At 39.6% G+C, this 20,457-nt stretch overlaps 1 protein-coding gene and 1 pseudogene across 1 annotated transcript in view; both read right to left on the bottom strand.

The window, feature by feature from the left end:
• Positions 1 to 783: 783 nt before the first annotated feature.
• LOC100566359 (large ribosomal subunit protein uL10-like) lies at positions 784 to 2,313 on the bottom strand (annotated as a pseudogene).
• Positions 2,113 to 20,457, bottom strand: part of cd101 (CD101 molecule) — a 29,344-nt gene continuing 10,999 nt past the window's right edge. The window contains exons 5-8 of the mRNA XM_003219111.4: positions 19,424 to 19,843; positions 9,615 to 10,028; positions 4,760 to 5,113; positions 2,113 to 3,862 (exon numbers count right to left, since the gene is read on the bottom strand). Coding sequence (XP_003219159.3) covers positions 3,630 to 3,862; positions 4,760 to 5,113; positions 9,615 to 10,028; positions 19,424 to 19,843 — 1,421 coding nt within the window. The 3' untranslated portion in view covers positions 2,113 to 3,629. The remainder of the gene's footprint in view (positions 3,863 to 4,759; positions 5,114 to 9,614; positions 10,029 to 19,423; positions 19,844 to 20,457) is intronic.

Below are 20,457 nucleotides of genomic sequence, written 5' to 3'. Positions count from 1 at the left end.
AATTAGTAGTGACACAATGCCGTTATTTGTAACCAAAACCAGATTATTAAAGTATTAGATTTCTTCTTCAAATTTAGGATGGCCTGGCAATAGTATAAACCTGTTCAATTTGTCCATTTCTGCCAGATCTTGAGTGGGAATTTCTTCTTGTTTCCAGTAATCACAAATAATGAAAAGCTCTTCTCCTCTTGTTTGGCCGATTTAGTCAATTTATATTTAAATAAAGTATATTTAGCATTCTCACTATATTGTGATAGTAGATGATCATTACATTCTTCTTCATCATGTGGAGTGGCCTGCTGCTGTTGTTGAACATCTTCCTTATCCAGGGTCTATTGAGGGTGCAATCTCTTCTTGCCTTTTTGAATGTTCTCTTTCTCTTTGGTCTTCTAATCTTTCTTTTGAATCTAGGTCTTTTTTAAATTTTTCATAAAAATCCTGGGCCTTCATGATTGATGTTAATCAATACCTTTGTAAGATACCATAACTCCTTCTGAGTTTTCCCATCTGAATCTGTAGTCTTTCTTCTTAGATTTATCTGTGAGGAAAAATAATATATTCTTTTCCTATTTCATTCAGTCTTTGGCGAGAGCCTGCAAAACTTGGTGTTGTACTTTCTTTCTTGTAAACAACACAATCACATCTCTTAGAAGTTTGTTCCTTGTTGCATGTTGGGATTGAATCCTGTCAATTTGAGTCTTGACCACTTGTTCTGGTTTACCAAGGGTTCTAGCCACAACTTCTTCTCTTTTTGTTGGGTAAAAGTAGTACTTTATATTGTTCCTTTCCTTTTTTAGTCCAACTGGAAGATGACAAATAAACAACAGTAACCAGCTGTTAGTCAAAGAGACCACATCCCATATCTTTGTCTGATTCTTCCTTGGCTTCCACCTTGGCTGGGGCTACTGCAGCTGGGGCAGCCAACTCCACAGTTGCCAGGGCAGCAGCCACAAAAACTGAAGGGCCAGCCAGGAACACCTTATCAGCCAATTGGAAAGAATAGTCAGTTTCCACAGCCACAATCAACACATTGTGTCCATTGATAATGGAGTAGGGCACAGAGGGAATGGCTGGGTAGCTAATTTGCAGGCAGACACTGGCAACATTGTGGACACCCTCCAGGAAATATCCTTGCAGGGTCTCCTCAATGATGTCCAGAACCTCAAGATTATAAATGCTGTCTTTATTGAAAACCTGCTGGATGGTGAGCTCAAAGGATAAGGGGGAAATATTTAGCATATTCAGCAAGTTGGCTTTGCTGGCACCCATTTTGATGCCAGTCTTGATCAACTGCACACCACTCAGGATTTCAAAAGTCCTCCGCAGATCTTGGTGATAATGCCCAAAGCCTGGGAAAGGGAGGTTTTCTCATGGCTCAGGCCAGTGTTTTAGGCTGGCACCTTCATGTCACAAGAGGGCAATGACAAGTGGCAGCTGGCACTTTGTTAGCCAACAGCATGTCTCTAATTTTGGTCAGATTTTCCTTGGTGAGCACAAAGCCCATGTTCACATGGATATGAGGCAAAAAGCTTATCCAGAGCAGGGTTGTTCTCCAGATGCCCCTGGATGGCCTTGGGCATCATGGTGTTTTTCCCTATGAGGACCACAACTTTCCCATGCAAGGACATGTGTATCTGCTGCATCTGCTTGGATCCCACATTGTCTGATCCCACAATGAAGCATTTTGGATAATCATCCAAAATGCTATTATCTATAAGGGAAGATTATAGGTTTTCTAATACAGTGTTCCCTCACTACTTTGCTGTTCACTTTTCGTGGATTTCCTGTTTCACGGTTTTTCAATAAACTCTAAAAGAATATTATAAATCATAAAAAATTACAATTTACAGCCTAAGGAAGGGAGGAAGGAGAAGCCGAAGGGAGAGAAAGGGAGCCCAAGCAGCAACAGGAGGAAAAGGAAGCGATTTATCAACACACGATTGATTAAGACTTAAAATATTGTAGAACTACTAAAATAATGTATAAGTATTGAAATAAATATAGTGTCCCTACTTCGCGGATTTCCACTTATTGCGGGTGGTCCTGGAACATAACCATCGCAATAAGTGAGAGAACACTGTACCTGAAGGGTGAAAAAGAAAGACATGTGGCTTGTAAAGTCACTTCTGTTCTTAGTTTTATTTCTAGACCAGCACATCTTTATTTGCTATTGAGTTCCCTGAGTGCTAGTTTTGCTTCATATTTGTATTGTTTTTAATGTTCTAGGCAAATTCCAAGACACTAGGATGGATGACCTTGGATGATCTTGAGAAAATAGTTGGATTTCCACATGGCTCAGTCTTCTCTGGGCATCACGGTGACCAAGGATTGCACAATGGTAGCAATTTAAATACTTACAAGGCCTCCATGGAACAAAAAAAGAGCCCAGCCACAACTTCTGTTGCCAAGTTCCTGTATAGATTCCGGTATTCTTCTCAACTTCTTGCACGCCATATTGATAATGCCTGCTGTCTGATGAAAATGTGCTTCTTATGAATGGCGCCTAAACAAACAAATAATGCCTATTCTGATAACAGATCATTTTTTTCCTTATGATTGGGGGTGGGTTTTAATGGGAGCTTGGTACAAGTTCTTCCCTATAACATTAGACCGTATCACATATGTGGTGATGGTACACATAGTCAAGTGTCAAAGTTTTATAAGTTTAACGGCAGTGAAAGACAAAACCATCAGTTGCAGAGACTTAGAGAAATAAGCTAAGAAAGCTAGCATAACAGACTATGAAGGTTGCATAATAGACAATTAGAATGGGAAAACCTAATCCTCTTTGTTCAAACTTCTTCCATTCCCCCACTTCTCAGTGCACCAACTATTACCACTTTCTGGTATTTGCCTTCAAGGTGGATGTCTTCAGGGACATTCATTCTCATGAATGCATATACTTGTGAACATACGAAAGGAATATCCCAGAATACATTAAGAGTTTTGAGGTAACACGTTACTTGTAATTAAGCCCCTTTGCCACATACACACACACACACAGGGCATTTGGATATAACCATAAATAACACTGGACTGTAATATAAGTTACCAACTAATATAAAAATTAGGAAAAATAAATTTTAAGGCTTTTAAAAAGCATGCTTCTGACTTAAGATTTAGGCTATAAAGTCATGCATGTACTCATGTGAGAATTGGCGTCTTACTACTCAATTGCATTGAGCTCTGAGTAAATGTGCATAGGATTGCTATGTTAAACACCAGTCTTTAAAAGGAAATAGTAGCATTCAAATTGTTGGTAATTTGTTGAATTTAGGGGGGTGGAACAGAACAGAGGTGGCAACCTCAAAGGCCTGAAATGGCTTCCACAGATTTAGAGACAAAAAAAAACTATTGTTAACTGGAGCTACTTTTCACTCTTGTTGGAGGCAGACCAAGAGAATTAAATAGCTCTATGCACTCTGTACAGCAGAAGTGGGAACTGTGTGACCCTCAAATGTTTAGACTATAAGTCCCTGCAGTACTAGTTGTTACGAGTCAATGGAGTCTGGAGTCCAATCAAGAGGACTGCAAAACTACTGCCATACAGCTCCAGGTGGCATTATCTCTTCAAGAGTCAGTCCATTTCATTGTTCTTCAGTTGACTAGTTTCATTCTCTGCTATGCTGTTATTTATCATTCTTGCCACTGGGTTCAAAGTGGCTTTGTGCCAGCCAGACAGTAAGCTCTTCTCCAGAAATCATGTTTTGCTCCAAAGCCACTTTTTCCTTTGGAACATGTTTTCTTCTGAAGTACAACATGAGGAAGACACCCACCAAGATAAGAAACAGGACTGGAGGGTAGAATAAAAGGAAGCGGTACAGAGAGTGAGGAGAACAAATCTGGGAAGAATTGGTTGGTACTGCAAAAAAACAAAGAAAAGACATTTATGGCAACTGAATCTTCTCATACAGTTTACAAAAGTAAGTGAGTAAGTCCAGTTTGCAAGACACAGATGTGACACAAAGCTATCTGTAAGTGTTTACCATTTAGATATGCATTCCCTTTGGCTATATGTTAAAGGGACTGCATAGTCTTTATTAATATATTTTCTGCATGTAAATAGAGTAAAAGTTAATTAACATCAGAAACTCATGATTGCATTCTGATGACCACTTTCAGTGCAATGCACACTAAATGCAAAATGTGCAGTTGAGAAAAGGCATCACTTTGAGAATCACACTTTCTAAATGTTTATTATTATTATTATTATTATTATTATTATTATTATTATTATTATTATTATTATTATTATTTACCCTGCTTTATCTCTTCCAAAGGGGACTCAAAGTGGATATACTAAGTATAATCCCCTAGGGGAGAGAGGGCAGTCTATAAAAATCATCATCATCATCATCATCATCATCATCATTATATGATTGATCCTCAATTGGACTTCTTAAAATGTAAGCTTGGCTCTAACAGATATTTCACCAAAATATTCTTCTACAATGTTTACCAGGTGGTTGGTTTATATTCCACCAGGTCCACTTTCACCCCCAAGGAGTAGCATGCACAGGAGGAGGAGTCTTTCATGGAGAAGCCAAGAATCAATAGCTGCATATCAAGGAGCCCCAATTTAAACTTGGCCTACTGTGCAGAACTCATTGTGGGCAAAAGTTTTTAGATGTGCATTGTCAGGGTCAATTTTAAATCAGGTGTAAATTTGGATAGTTCCCCACCAAAGGCAATAAACCTTAAAGAATGGGGTGAATACTACCTGAAAGAAGCACAACAGGGTTGCTGTATCATAACTGACCTGATTCATGCTGGATGGGAGCAGTACTGTTGGGTGCCTGCCATTCTTCCACCTGGCAAAAGAACAGCCCAGCACTGGCCATCTCCACATCCTGCAGTTTCAGGCAAAAGTTGCCAACTGAAGGGCTGTGAGGTTGCGATCTCCTTGCCGTATTCACATTACTATACCAAACACTACCATTACTCATAATTTCCCCCAGAGTTGCAGCAGCAAAGTGTTCTGACTTTTTAAACCAGCTGACCAAGAAGCGGTAGGTGGGCTGTATTGGGCTCTTTAGAATACATTTCAGGGTCCCATCCTCATTTTCCGTGGTGGTAATGCTGTGGTTTGTTCTTTCAATGTGTGGTTTATTTTCTGGTGGCAGACAAGAAAAGAGGTTATAGGGAATAATATGTCACAACTGAAAGACTGCTCACTCCAGTAAAGTTATTTGTCAAGTGTCTTCAACTTCAAGATATGATCTATAGCACCCCATACTATTGACAGGGTCACTGATATGGTAATTGTTCCTGTTTGCATGTTATTTTAAGGAAGTCATTGCCTAAAAAACTATGGTAACTTCCTTACAGTGTCTAGACAAACACAGTGAGAAAACTTTAAGTTCCTGTTTGCAATAGCCTGGGACTTACTCATGACAAACTGCTACTTTGAAAAAGAAGTTAGGCCACGGGTCCGTTTTGATGGGCCCTCAGGAAACCTGGTTTAAAATGAGAAACCGGTTTGTCATTGTCTCAGGTTATCCGGAATTTTTAAAGTAGACCTACTTGCAAAAGGGACCCCAAGTTACTGCCTCCCTCTTATCTGAATATAAGGCATCTAAATTTTTATAGGAAATAGATATGAGAGCCAGGATGGTGTAGTCGTTTGAGTATTGGACTATGACTCTCGAGGCCAATACTCAAACCACTATACTACTCAGCCATGGAAACCTACTGGGTTTCCCATATTCTCAGCTCCAGAAAGTCTTGTGATAAGTTTTTCATAGAGTAGCAACAACAACAAATTGATAGATTACACACACTCACACGGACACCTTTCGTTTTAGGCAAAAACTCCAGGACAGTTGTGAAAACATATCACATTTGTTTCATTTAGAACAGGAAACACAGTTTTGATTAAATGTATTCTTCTCCAAAGTAATTAATAATACTGCTTCAAGAAAGGTAATACATTTGGCTGATTTATTAGAATATCCTTGGCATTGTTTTAAAAAAATACTTTTTAAAAAGCCCTCCTAGTTTAGAACTATTTATTGCTATCCAGCTAAGTTGGCTGTGAATGCCATCCTGAAAAGACCTCCACTATGAAATATGCCCTACCAATTAAATAATTCATTTTTAAATTGGCATGGCTGGAACCACACCCTTCTTTAGCCTTTGACTATGAGCTTGTTCTCAAAATTCATCTTAATTGATAATAGTTAATAAATCAATGATAAAACTGCAACAAAAGACTGAGGAAGAGCTACGTCCCTGATTGAAGAAGAGCCACATCCCTAACTGGAGTACAACTGTCCAGAGACAACAATATCCTCCTCCAAAATACTATAAAAAGTTGTAATGGGGGCAGCCAATTCTTTCTCCCCTACCGTTCCAGCATTTTTTCAAGCAAATACTCAGCATCCTTTGACTTCTGCCACTGAACAAGTTCAGTCCATACTGGAACTAGAATAAGTAGTTTTGTTTTATTTTTATTTTCTCCAAATATGCAGGGGAATTATCTGAAAATCTGGGTTTTCTGTGTGCATACTCATGTTTCTGAATGGACCCATTTTGTGTAAATTTCTCCAAGCATGGGGACACTGAGTTTATTACAAGAGATAGATGGCCAATAATACTGCACAGTAAACAAGTTGGCATTTCTTTTATCTCTTGAGCTGCATATGAACAAACTGACACCTAAGGAATCAACTATACATTATGCAAGTCTTCTATGAATAGAGTCTGTAAAGTTATTTTTAAGAAAAATGAATGTAATGACATGCTGAAGATATCTGCCATTGAGGCAGGATGATGTCATTGAGACAGGGACTCCCAAGTGGCATAAAAACTCAAATACAATTGATGGGGAGAATTCATTTGAAGATAATAATGGTATTGTGGTGCTTGTGTTATATAATGCATTTGTCCTACTTATCTGACATTTAGGTTCAAAGCATGAAACTTCAGCTCCATCTACACTGACATATAAAATCCAGATTATCTGCTTGGATAATCTGGATTATATGGCAGTGTAGATCTAGCCTTATACCTCTGAAACACCCAAACGAATGGATCATAGCAGCCCACAATTTAACTGTCTCTTTTCAAAAGCCTGCAATACCTTAGTCATTACATAGCAGTTTCCCTAACCAGTACATAATTGTGCAGTATGTGTATATATAATGTAATGTCTATCTATATATAAGTGAAAGTATGTATGTATGTTTGTATGCATATATGTTCCAGGAAGGTTCCTATATGGCTTGATAAATCTGAAAAAGGTTTGCATTTTAAAAAAAAACAAAAAAACACTCCATTTGGTGCCAGGGCCCCAAAATATGTAGGTATGTATGTAGCACCATATTTCAAATGTACCAATTGCAGGAGTTAATGCAGCTCAGCAGCCGGTTCTCTCTCCCTGCCTACATGGCCCAGCTGAAGGCCTTGGTAGTCCATCTCTAAAAGCATCAATTCAGCCTGGAAGAAGGTGAGGCCATTCAACCCAACCTTCTGCCATACAAGAATATACAATCAATTCACTCCTGACAGGTGGCCATCCAGCCTCTGTTTTTTTTAAAAAAAACCAAAGAAGAAAACTTCACCATATAGCATATTCCTCTCTCTCTCTCTCGAAAGCTCTTACCATCAGGAAAGGATGTATGACTAGCATCTGTGTTATCTTTGATTAGCTGATGTTTATTATAGGCTTTGGCCTATAAAGCCCTAAATGGTTCTGGTCCAGTTTACTTGTTCGAATGTATCTTCCCCTATGAGTCAGCTTGAAGATTAAGATAATCTGGGGAGGCTGACGGGAATGAAAGACAGGGCCTTGTCAGTGGTGGCCCCTCTGCTGTGGAGCTCGCTCCCCAGCGACATCAGATCTGCCCCCTCCCTGCTAGCCTTCAGAAGGAAAGTAGAAACATGGCTCTGGGATCAGGCTTTCAGTAATTAGTACAGTGCAATAATAGACCTGGAATTATGTACAATTCGAAGACAGAATGGCCTTGGACTATGATTTTCGGATGCTGCGATTTTAATAATGAATGTAACTGGTTTTAAATGTTTAATATGTATTAATTTTAAATTTTAATTGATTTTAAGTCATTGTATGTTTTTCAAAGCATCTAATGGTTGCCATATGTAAGCCACCTTGAGACCCCTTAGGGGTAGAGAAAGGTGGGGTAGAAATAAGGTAAATAAATAAATAAATAAATATTTAGAGAGATGCTGTTTTTGAAAGAGGTATTTTGAGACAGAAAACAGTGCAAGAGGAAATGTGTCTTCACAGATTTCTCTAATTAATTTCCTTCTTATTCTCAGTCAGTCTGTCTCTTCTTTCACCTTCACAAAGTTTAGTAAAGAGAGTAGGCCTGGTGAAGTGACAACTGAGGGGTGACATGATTGCTCTCTTTAAAGATCAAAAGGGCTGTCACAGGGAGGAGGGTGCAGGTTTGTTCTCTGCTGCCCCAGAGGGAAGGATCGGTTCTCATGGTTTTAAGTTACAGGAAAGTAGCTTTCAATTGAACATGAGAAAGAACTTGACAGTAAGAGCGGTTTGACAATAGAACCAATTACCTAGAGACATGAAGGAGTCTCTTTCTCTGAATATCTTCCAATAAAAGGCTACGGAGCTACATGCACTAGCTGGATTCCCTTCATTTAATGGGGAGTTGGCCTCATGGCCCATGAGCCCACTTCCAACTCTATAATTCTAATCTTATTTGATTTGGGAGTCATCCAGATTGGCCTAATGTGCCCCATGTGTCTCCCAAAATAGCACTCAGAGTGGCTGGCTTTCTGTTGGCTAGAGTAAATCTATTGAACTGTTGAATGGTGAGCAACACATAGATAAATCCTATTGATAGATTAGCTCTACACAGTCAGGAGTAACAACAATGATTGCCAAATGTAACTGTTAAATTTTAAAAGGTAATTGTATAATTACTGATGTGTGTGTGTCCTCGCTAAATATTATACAGTCCAAGCACATGTTCATGTTTGTCCTCATGCTTTGAAGTGGATGCAACACCTATTAAAATATTCTTTTAAATACATTAATTTAAAATAATACACACATATAAAACATACATTAAAAACATCATATCCATTGCAAATGAAAAAAGGTTTTTTCTTTGTCCAGATTTTCATTTTTAATTTGACTGTAGGCAAGGGCATTTTTTATAGTTGAAGTAACTCCATGTTCTCCATTGTCAGTAAATCCTTTGCACTTAGACATGACTTAGGCATTATGTATGTTAAAAGTGGACTATGGAATGACTTAATGACATATACAGTAGAGTCTCTCTTATCTAACATAAATGGGCCGGCAGAACATTAGATAAGCAAAAATGTTGGATAATAAGGAGGGATTAAGGAAAAGGCTATTAAACATCAAATTATGTTATTGATTTTACAAATTAAGCACCAAAACATGTTTTACAACAAGTCTGCCACTTGCTTGGGAGTATGGCTGCACTTGTGTTGTTGTTGGCCATGTTGGCCCACTGTGCATTGCTGCCTAGAGAAACAACTGTGGATCTGGGTGGGAGGCAGATTGCGTTGGATAATACAGGATGTTGGATAATACAGGACGTTGGATAAGCAAAGGTTGGATAAGCGAGACTCAACTGTATATAATAAAATAATTTGCTTACCTGAAAGCTTGAAATACACTGTGGTTTGACCAGATCCCATTTTCCCGAGGCTATGCCAGCCAGCATCTATTACCCAGATCCATTCATTTACTTCACAATAATATTTACCCGGGACATCATTATCTGCTGACAGAATGAGCAGTTGATACAAATGGTTGGAAATCTTTTTGCTATGAAATTTGGATTTCTGTCGAGGAGAATTGAACGCTTCACCATATTCTGATATGTGATTGTAACTGGTCCTCAAAATCATCAGTGGAGCTGCATTCTTGGGATACAATGGCAGAAAATACCATGTAATTTCTAATGTAGAATTCTTCTTCGTCAATGATATGATTTTGCAATCAATTGTTATATCTTCATTGCTAAAGACGTCCAGAGATTTTTCACTGGTGTAGGTGATTAACTTGCTTTCTAGATTAAGAAGCAAAGAGAGAAATGAATAGCTAATATTCTTGGTGTCGTTATTAAAACAGGAAGGGGGAAATGTAGAGATGGGAACCAAAAGTAGAACATCATTTTTGAAGTGCATATATTCACGAAATAAAAAGAGCAGCACATTTTGGAAATGTCTGTTATTCCTTCCTTGGGGAAAATACTGATAAAGTGATTGTGCACTCTGGAAAAACACTATTATGTCCTTGATAATGAAAATATTAGACTGTTATGGTGTTGAGAGATTATTATTTGAGAGAAAGACCTGTGTTTTGTCCAGTGACAAGTGAAGGTGCTCATCTTGGGATGATGAGTTTGAAATACCTAAATTGTATGCAGAAAAATAATTTTAGAATTCTCAACAGAAGGAACATTTGTTGAAGAAATACATTATTGAACCTAAAAGAGAAAAGGATGGAAGAGATTCACATCGCAGGAGGTCCTTCCTCTTCAAGAGCAGATGGGAAGACAGTGGACAGTTCAGTCCTGGCCAGTTCCTTTCTCTGTTAGAAAATACAGAAGTTACTTAAACAACCAACAGTATCTGCACATAATGCTTTTGTTTTGGTGGCTGACAAAGGAACAAGTAGGAAAGGAAGACAAAAGATTATAATCCAGCACTTTTCAATCTGGGGGTCGGGACCCCGGGGGGGGGGGGGTTGTGAGGGGGGTGCTAGAGGGGTTCCCAAAGACCATCAGAAAACACATAGGTATTTGTGCCAAATTTGGTCCAGATCCATTGTTGTTTGGGTTCACAGTGCTCTCCAGAGGTAGGTGAATTACATCTCCACTAAATCACTGTCAATTCCTCCCAAGTTCCTCCAGTATTTTCTGTTGGTCATAGGGGTTGTGTGTGAGAAGCTTGGCCCAATCCTATCATTGGTGGGGTTCAAGGGGCTCTTTGATTGTAGGTGAACCATAATTCCAAGCAACTACAATTCCCAAATGTCAAGGTCTATTTCCCCCAAACTCCACCAGTGTTCACATTTGGGCATATTGAGTATTAGTGCCAAGTTTGGTCCAGATCCATAATTGTTTGAGTCGACAGTGCTCTCTGAATGTAAGTTAACTACAACTCCAAAACTCTAGATCTATAAGTCTGTCCACCAAAATGGAGATCATAAGAAAAGTTGAGGCTATAACCTCTGGGTGCATTTTGGAAGATACTTTAAAGGTTCAAAATATGCAGAGGCTTTTTGTCCAGTTTATTTTGATTATGCAAAGCTGACCCAAACCTACATTCCCTAAAGGTATCGGATCCTATCTGATGTTGAAAGCTAAGCAGGGTCAGCCCTGGTTAATACTTGGATGGAAGACCACCAGCAAATACCAGATGCTGTATGTTATATTACAGAGGCAGAAACTGGCAAACCATCTCTGAGTATCCCTTGCCTAAGAAAATCCTATGAAATTAATGTGGTTACCTTTAGTTGACAGGCAATTTGGAGATTTGTGTGCACACAGAGAGAGCTAATCTTATTTCACATGTGTTTGTTGTTAGCTCCGAATAAAAAGTCTACTGAAATACATTGAATGACTCTTCTTTTTTTGAGTTGCGCTCGTCTAGCCCAATTATTTCTATGTCATTCTGCTTTCCTAGACTGAATTTTCTGTTAAAGAGGTAATCCCAAGAACATATCTATTTCGTTAACTGAATTATACTTGTATAGCCTACAGCACCTGGAATTTGACAGTTCCCTTTTCAAATACTAATCATACCTTACTCTGCTTAGCTTTAGCAGTAACAATATAACAACCTCAAATCACAAAATTACATGTACATAAAATGTTACTCCTGCCAAACATACTCAAAGCAAAGCTAGTAATTTGCCATGTTAAGATACAAAACCATCAGATGTCTACATATACAAAGGCTTATGCAAAATAAAATTATTATTTAAGGTGTCCCAAAACTTTATGCCCCTGCAGTGAAGCAGATAAGCTTAGTGACTGGATGAAAAGGAAGAAGTCCCAAGATCTGAAATTAGGACCTTATTCCATGAGGGAGGGAGGGCATCACAATACTGTGGTGTTATGTCCCATTGGCTTAGAAAGCAAATCGTATCATTTCTCAGTTCTCATCACACATTGCGGGGGACACGGAAAGAGCCTCCCCGAAGATTGAGTGAATTCAGTCGGGCGTCCCCTGGGCAACGTTTCTTGTAAGCGGCCGATCTTTCCACCCCAAAAGCATTGGATGAATGGATGAATACCAAAGGTCTTTATCAAGACCATTGCTAACGATTATGTCTATTAATATAGAAGGTTTGTCACTTGCTAAGGAAGAACTATTAGCCAAAATGTCTGAGGACATCTCGTGTGACATCCTATGTATACAGGAAACACACAGACATTACAATGAAAAGACCAAAAATTCTTGGAATGCAGCTGGCAGTGGAACGACCTCACAGACAATATGGCAGTGCCATTTTTGTACGATCTGGTGTAGCAATCTCTGCAACTTCCCTCACAGAAGTGAACAACATTGAAATCTTATCTGTGGAACTTGATAGTTGCACCGTATCATCACTCTATAAACCACCTGGGGCTGATTTCTATTTTACGCCCCCAACCAATTGCCACAATCATGAAGCCCATTTTGTTGTGGGAGATTTCAATAGCCACAGCTGTGTCTGGGGCTATGACGAAGATGATAGAAATGGCGAAGCAGTTCTAACGTGGGCCGACAATAGTAGAATGAGCCTCCTTCATGACAGTAAATTACCACCATCATTTAATAGCGGCCGATGGAAGCGTGGTTATAACCCTGATCTGATTTTTGTAAAGGAAAGCATAAGCCACCAATGCACCAAAAGGATATTAAACCCAATACCTAACACACAACACAGACCAATATGCTGCGTAGCATATGCATCTGTAAGACCGAAAAGTGTCCCATTCCGCAGAAGATATAACTTCAATAAAGCTAACTGGACAAAGTTTACAGAGACCTTGGAAGCTGCTATTTCTGACATAGAACCTTCTATAGAAAATTATGACCTGTTCGTAGAAGCTGTGAAAAGATCCTCGAGGCTCTCAATCCCTAGAGGCTGTCGCACAAGCTACCTACCAGGCCTAAACGAAGAATCACTAAATCAGCTACAAGAATATCTCAGATTATTTCAAGAGAACCCATACAGTGATGGGACTGTAAAAGCAGGCCAAAAACTATCTACAGCCTTAGCTAATGCTAAGAAAGACCGTTGGATAGAGCTGCTTGAGAACCTGGACTTGTCCAAGAGTAGCCGAAAAGCCTGGCAATTGCTGAGACGCCTGGATAGTGACCCTCTGGTCAACCCTGGACACGCGAACGTGACACCAGATCAGATAGCTCACCAGCTAATTCAGAATGGGAAAACCAACTGCAGCAGAATAAAGATGAAAATCAACAGGGTGCCAGAACTTGAAACCCACCAGTTGTCTTCTCCTCTAAACCTGAAAGAACTCAGAGAAGCCATCAAGCGATGTAAGACTGGTAAAGCACCTGGCCTAGATGACCTGATGATGGAGCAAATCAAACACTTGGGGCCCAAAGCTGAAAACTGGCTTTTGAAATTCTACAATCAATGCCTGGCACACAAACAGATTCCCAGAGCATGGAGGAAAACTAAGATAATTGCCATCTTAAAACCTGGTAAAGATGCCTCCAATGCCAGGAACTATCGACCAATCTCCCTCTTATGTCATCTATATAAAGTCTATGAGAGGATGCTATTAAATCGACTAGGACCTGTTATCGAACCCAAGCTTATTGCACAATAAGCAGGTTTCAGACCAGGGAAAAACTGTACAGGTCAAATTCTTCATCTGACTGAACATATCGAGGAAGGCTATGAGAAAGGCTGCATTACGAGAACAGTCTTTGTGGACCTTACGGCAGTGCAACTTTGAAAGGTCAGAATCAAGAGAAAGCAAAGGACCGATCTCCTGAAGTAGGGGGATGGATTATGGAAGACCGCTAGGGTGAATCTGCTTCACCGACTGTGGGTGAATCTGACAGATCCCATCTCATGTGTTTTTCATCTTTCTTAGCTCAGAAGATTATTATTCCTTTTCTCTCCCCCCCCCCTCTCCCTTGTTTCATTAGGGGGGAGACTGTGTGGGATAATGTCCTTAGTGTTATCTGCAGTTTTTTCTCCCTCTGTGTATCCTCATGCATGTTTCCCCTTCCTCACAAGTCCTGATTCTAGGCCCTCATCCTTCCCTTTACATTTCTACTGGAGGGTTTAGGAGACATTGCCAAAAACATAAACAAGGAAAGTGATATTTGGCTGTTGGTCTTTTCAATAGATGACAACGGAAAATTTCTGGTTTTCATGGATTGCTCCTTTCCCAATATGCCCCAGGTCCAGGCAGTTGGAAGGACTGTATCACCTGGGCTCTAAGATCGTCAGATCTTTGAGCCCAGATTTCCTCATATAGATAGTGCAGATTTTTCTTTAGCAAATACCAAAATACCATCTGAATGGCTTCTTTCTATTCCTATCTGATGCTCTGCGAGTTTTCCGAAGGGATTCAGAGAAACAACTGCAATGATATATCTTCTTGGAGAACTTTCATGTTCTCTGCCATGACTCTTATTAGACTCCAAACCAGACATCCCTCCATATTTGCGGTTTTGACTTTTATGGATTATATTACTCACAAATTTTATTTAAAATGCTCTTTCTAGTCATCTCCACTATAAATCTCGGGTCAACTTCCTCCAGTCATACTGAGAGGCCTGAAGATTTTTAGAGAGAGCACCTCTCTAGGAATCTCTAGTCTTCCAATGTGATTTTCTGGTCAGCTTCCAGTGAAAGTTGTCCATAGGGTCATTCTGGAAGACATAGAAATTCCTAAAGAGATCATCTCTTGGGTTAAAAAAATAGCAGTTCCTTTATTTACAGTTTTTCACTTTCATGAGGGTACTGAGCCTCTATCCGCAGTGAATGTGGAGGGCTGGCGGTACTTGATTTCCATTGGGAAATGTCCATTATAAAAGCAGTGACAGTCTTCCCAAAGCTAATCTCACTAAATAAACCAATGTTATTGCTTTTAAGTTTTCTGTCACCCACAGTGGCCTTGCTAAAGAGAGATGACATGAAAGGAGAAATCAAACCCCACTTCAATTTAATTAACTGAGCACAATCTCCAAGTTGCCTCTCTTGCTTTGAACCAGGCTGCTGACAGTGCAGTCTCTTCTCTCGGTGGCAGCAATTGAAGTATGCAAAAGAACCCAGCAGCTGCTTCAAATTATATCCGCAGACTGCCAATGTGCATCTCTGCAAAAACCATTGTCTAACCACCATGGGTGAAAACCTTCCAGTATTAGTCATTTCAAAAATACCCAGAACACGTCTTCCTTTGCAGAGCATTGGTCAGATACTTTGCAAACTGCTTTCAGTTTCCCCCATTGGGTTTGGTTATTGCATATTCTTGGCAAGCAAGTTTTCTAAAGAAAGTTGAGGTGGGAATAATGCATCTGTTTTATCTCTGTCCCTTTTGTCATGCATTGCTGCAGGTTTTCATTGGGATCAAATAACCATACATACAGTCAGATTAATCTAATGGTCCTAATGCACTTGCAAGTGCTTTCTGTATTTGGGGCAGGAGGGATGTGAATTGTAGCTTAAATGAAAATGCATGCAAATGTCTGAGACAGAGAATGTAGTATGACTAATTTTAAAACTAGGCTGTTGATGCAGCTTGCATAGCTTTCCTTCTTTTGGACTTTTGGACCCTAACCCCAATAATCTTGAGTATATATGGTAATAATAATAATAATAGTAATAATAATAATAATAAGAAGAAGAAGAAGTCCATTTTCAATATGCTATTCTTTCAAATATTTAAATATGGCTACCATGTCCCCTCTTAACTATCTCTTCTCCAAACTAAATACAGGCAGTCCCCAAGTTACAAACACTCAACTTACAAATGACTCGTAGTTAAGAATGGGGGTGAGACAACAGGAAGTGAGTAAAATCTATCCCTAGGAAGAATTCCTGAAAGAGTTCTGACCTCATCAGAAGGGGCTTTTTCCAGCAGCATATACTGGTTGAGCCCCAGATTATCCACGGAGCCTGCCGGCTCCCATGAAACAACACACAGTAACTTCTGTCAGGGGTCTGTGGGTCATCTAGAGCTGAGTCGGGAGGCTTCCTGTGTTGCACAAGAGGCAATGGCGGGGGGGGAACCTAACTATCAATGCTCCCCCATGAGATCAGCTTCCTCTTGAGCCAAGTTATGTGGGGCGGGAGGCGATGGGTTCCCCATGCTCCCCGATCAAGGTTTCTGGATTTGCCATGATGCATGCCAATTCTGGCAGCCCATGTGATGAGGTCCTTAATATGGAGAAAAGATGTCTTGACTGAAGCTTTATCACCAATCCTTGTTTCCACAACAAGCCAAATTTTTCAAAATCCAGTTATCACAGGGACAGAAAGTGAGGCGAAATCTTCTGAACAGGGACACAGACAGCAAAAAACAAACAAACAAACAAACCACCACATCCAAAGCTAAAGTATATTTGGCTGTAGTTACACTTGAAAAATGCATCCGTTTCAACTTACATACAAATTCAATTTAAGAAAAACCTACAGAACCAAACTTGTGTATAGCTTGGAGACTGCCTGTATGCTTATCTTTCCTAAGCCATTTCCTATAGACCATGGATTCAATCATTTCATTATATTAGTCACTCTTCCCTGGATATATTTCTGCATGTCAATATCCTTATTAAATTATGATGTCCAGAACTGGATACAGTATTCCAGGTGAGGTCTGACAGAGCAGAATAGTGTGGTACTATTTCTTACTCAATCTTGATACTATATTCTACTGTGAGGGAGAAAAGAGACAAGGAAAAACAGGGCAAGGCTTGGGATATATCTCTACCACAGAAGATGGGCAGCAAAGGATCCATGGTGAGGATATGTAATGTATGTGTGAAAACATTACGATCTTTCTAGATACTGTGCTGGAGTTTGCAGATAGCCTATAAGGCCCTCCTCTAATGTAATTATTCTACTCTGCCTCTCTATGCAAAGTACTAGGGGATCAGTGGGGTTCTGTGAGCCCTGTAGAATATGTGGCCTGCTAAACAAATTGGAGGAAAAAAAACAGTAAAAGTCATATCTCAGTTATGCTTCTGAACAACAGGTCTTTTGATCTAAAGTTTGGTAGCTGATTTTCTACGTTAGTGCTGTACGTTTAGTTTTCATCCCCTCATTCCCAGATGCATTATTTATACCTATCTATCTCTTAAAATTCTTCAGATGTCTACAGGATTATATATGAAATTATACATGAAATGCTCATCCCAGGACTGCATCTCACCATGCTGTCTTTCGGATTTTAGCAACAAATAGTCTACAAGCATCTATCTGGAGCATTTTGAATGGCATTCAAAGCAGGGATTTGGATTTATAGTCTCTAATGGCAAGGAGTAGGGCTCAGGTACTGTCTGATCTTGAACACAAAGCAGGGCCAGCTCTGGTTAGTATTTGGATGGGAAAGTGCTGGTGCTGTGGGTTGTATTATAGCAGGAACTGGCAAAGCCACTTCTGAGTATTCCTTGCCAAAGAAAACCTTATGAAAAATTAATGGGGTCATTGTAAATAGACAAATAATTTGAAAGCGCATTCACACAAGAAAGAACCATCTGAATATGATTTTTAAAATGAACAGCACAATGGGTTAAACCCTTGTGCTGATGAACTGCTGACCTAAAGGTTGGCAGTTTGAATCCATGAGATGGGGTGAGCTCCTGTCTGTCAGCTCCAGCTCCTGCCAATCTAGCAGTTCAAAAACACACAAATGTGAGTAGATAAATAGGTACCACTTCGGCAGGAAAAGGCAATGAGATGCGGCAAGCAATCTTGCCGGCCACACAACCAGGAGGTGACAACTCAAGCTTCTCAGCTTAAAAATGGAGAAAAGCACCTCCCCAGAGCCAGAGGTGAGCATGATAAGCCAGAAATAAAAGGAGAAGCCATTGCCTCTGTTTGTGTGTCCTCATTGCATATGACTGTAAAGGCATTGAATGTTTGCCTATGTATGTAAATGCTGTAATCCGCTTTGAGTCCCCTAAGAGAGAAGGGTGGTATATAAATAAAGTATTAAAAATCATCTTCTGTGAGAATTCTGATTTACAGATCCATTGCTTAAACTTCTGTGGGAGATCTTCATTGATTATATCTCAGCAAATGCACATATAGATCACAATTACACAGTTTCATAGGCACTATAGTAATACGGCTACATAAATTACCTTCTCTGGGTGCTTCTAGATAAAGCTTTTATTGTGGGAATTCTCTGCTTCATTCATATTTTTTAAAAAGGAATTTTTGAAAGGGAAAATAGATGACACCTTTCTTTTATAACCTTCTCAAGTTGTCTCAAAGTGGCTTACTTTTTTCATACTCAGGCAATCATCTGAGAAGATAAAAATTGAAAGCTTGGACATATTACTTTTTTGGACTAACTCCCAGTGGCCATGTTGTATAAATATAAATAAATAAATAAATAAATAAATAAATAAAATAGGGGTCAGCCAAAAAGGCATGTTTCCAAGCTATGGAAAGGTAAAACAGTCACTCCGTGCTTTAAAGATTTAGGAACCATTTACCTGTGACACATAGTGAATCATATGCAGTATGGATACCATTGATGTGGATCTCCTCTTTCTGAAGATTTGCCCAGTCATTTATAAGGTTCTGCAGATGTTGTTTGGTGCAACTTTTTAAATTGGAGGGCTGGTCATAATTATTTCATTTAAATTGGCTTTCTACCAATAAATTAATCCACATTCTCAGCAACTTTACACCTGAGATCCTAGTACACATACTTCCATCAGAGTCAGTGGTCTTGAGCCTAGGGGTGCTTATTTCTTAGAAAATTGTCTTAGGACACAAACTCAGTAAGAAATGGTAAATTTCCCTAAAATAGAAGAGGGAAACAAATCTGAGTATTCCATGACCCAACCTGTTCTTTCATCCAGTGCAGTTTGGAATGAGATTGGTTAGACATTTAAACAGACAATTGAAAAAGAAATGTCATGTAGCAGATGAAAGATTCAAAAGTCTTTCAAAAAATACACAACACTTTTAGTCCTGAGGGCTACCTGTTTGTGTCAGTGGCGGTGTTTGGGGCTTTAACACATGTCTCTCTATGAATGCCTGCACATAGCAGTAGGGAGAGAAAGGCTTTGCTTTCATAATTATCTGAACAATTCTATGCCTGCCCAACCAAGCAATCCTGCACACATTTGCCAGAGTGAAGGAAAAGCTGCTTGGGATCACTGGGAGAGGAAAGAAATAAAGTTTCCATTTGCCACGACATCTCTCAAGTTGTGAACCTGTAGACTAAGGAAGTGGTTTGTAAACACCTACCTGGAGGAATAACTTTTATCTCAATAGGATTCGAGGGTATCACAGCATGCGGTGCCATAGCTGAACTTCTGGCTGGTCCTGAGTTTTCCCAGATTTCTATTTCACACCTATACATCCCTGCGTCCTGCCATGTTGCACTGTGGATTAAGAGCTGGGATACAGAGGAGGATTTGGTAATCTTTGCTTTCTTCTGGAGGCTCAAATGAGGGGCAAATGAACCCCACTCAACGTTGCCTCCTGCAGTGACTTTGACCACTTGCTGATAGCCAGTCATACCAGAGCTGTCTTTGAATTGCCACGTGATGGACACCGGCACTTGGCTGGTGATGCTGTTTCCAGACACTATGCAGAACAGTTCAAAATCTTCATAAAGCTTTACATTTGGTTTTCTGCTGCTCAGCTCAGCATTTAAATTCAACCCTGTTAAGGTGAATAAAATGATGAGCACTGTGCATTAACATGAGAAAATCTCTGAAGGCATCACCACATTTTTCCACCCATGAAAAATCTTGATTACCTTACTGAAACATTTAAAAACCATATTTATTTAAATTGATACATGCAATGAACTAAATGTAATGTGTATTTCAAATAAATATTATTTACCTAAAACAGGGATATAGAACTTTCCCCACAACCACCTCAAACAAGACCCTTCTTCCCTGATGGCCCACACCCTTCAAAGATCAGGAGAGGTTGGAAGAACCATTATGCTATGAGCATGAGCAATAGCCTCAAGGAGTCCTGTCAGCTTTGCTTCTTTCACTACTTGAGCCCTTCACCTGCCTATCGTCATCCCAGTTGAGATGGCAGATGTTGTGCAAATTCAGCATGCAACTCAATGCTTCTCCCGTTACTCACTGTGTGTCTTTATATAGAAAGAGATTGCTCCATGTGTCTCTCAGTTCACAGAAAGGGCAAATGATAAATGAAGTCTGGACATGGATCTGGGTTAGTTCTGGTAGATGTTCTAACCACTAATCAATTCAGTTCCTAACCACTGATTTATTATTCCTCAAATAAAAAGCCTACCA

The sequence above is a fragment of the Anolis carolinensis genome, chromosome 3 (assembly GCF_035594765.1).
Source record: "Anolis carolinensis isolate JA03-04 chromosome 3, rAnoCar3.1.pri, whole genome shotgun sequence".
Lineage (NCBI taxonomy): Eukaryota > Metazoa > Chordata > Lepidosauria > Squamata > Dactyloidae > Anolis > Anolis carolinensis.
This window is presented reverse-complemented; position numbering and strand designations above follow the sequence as displayed.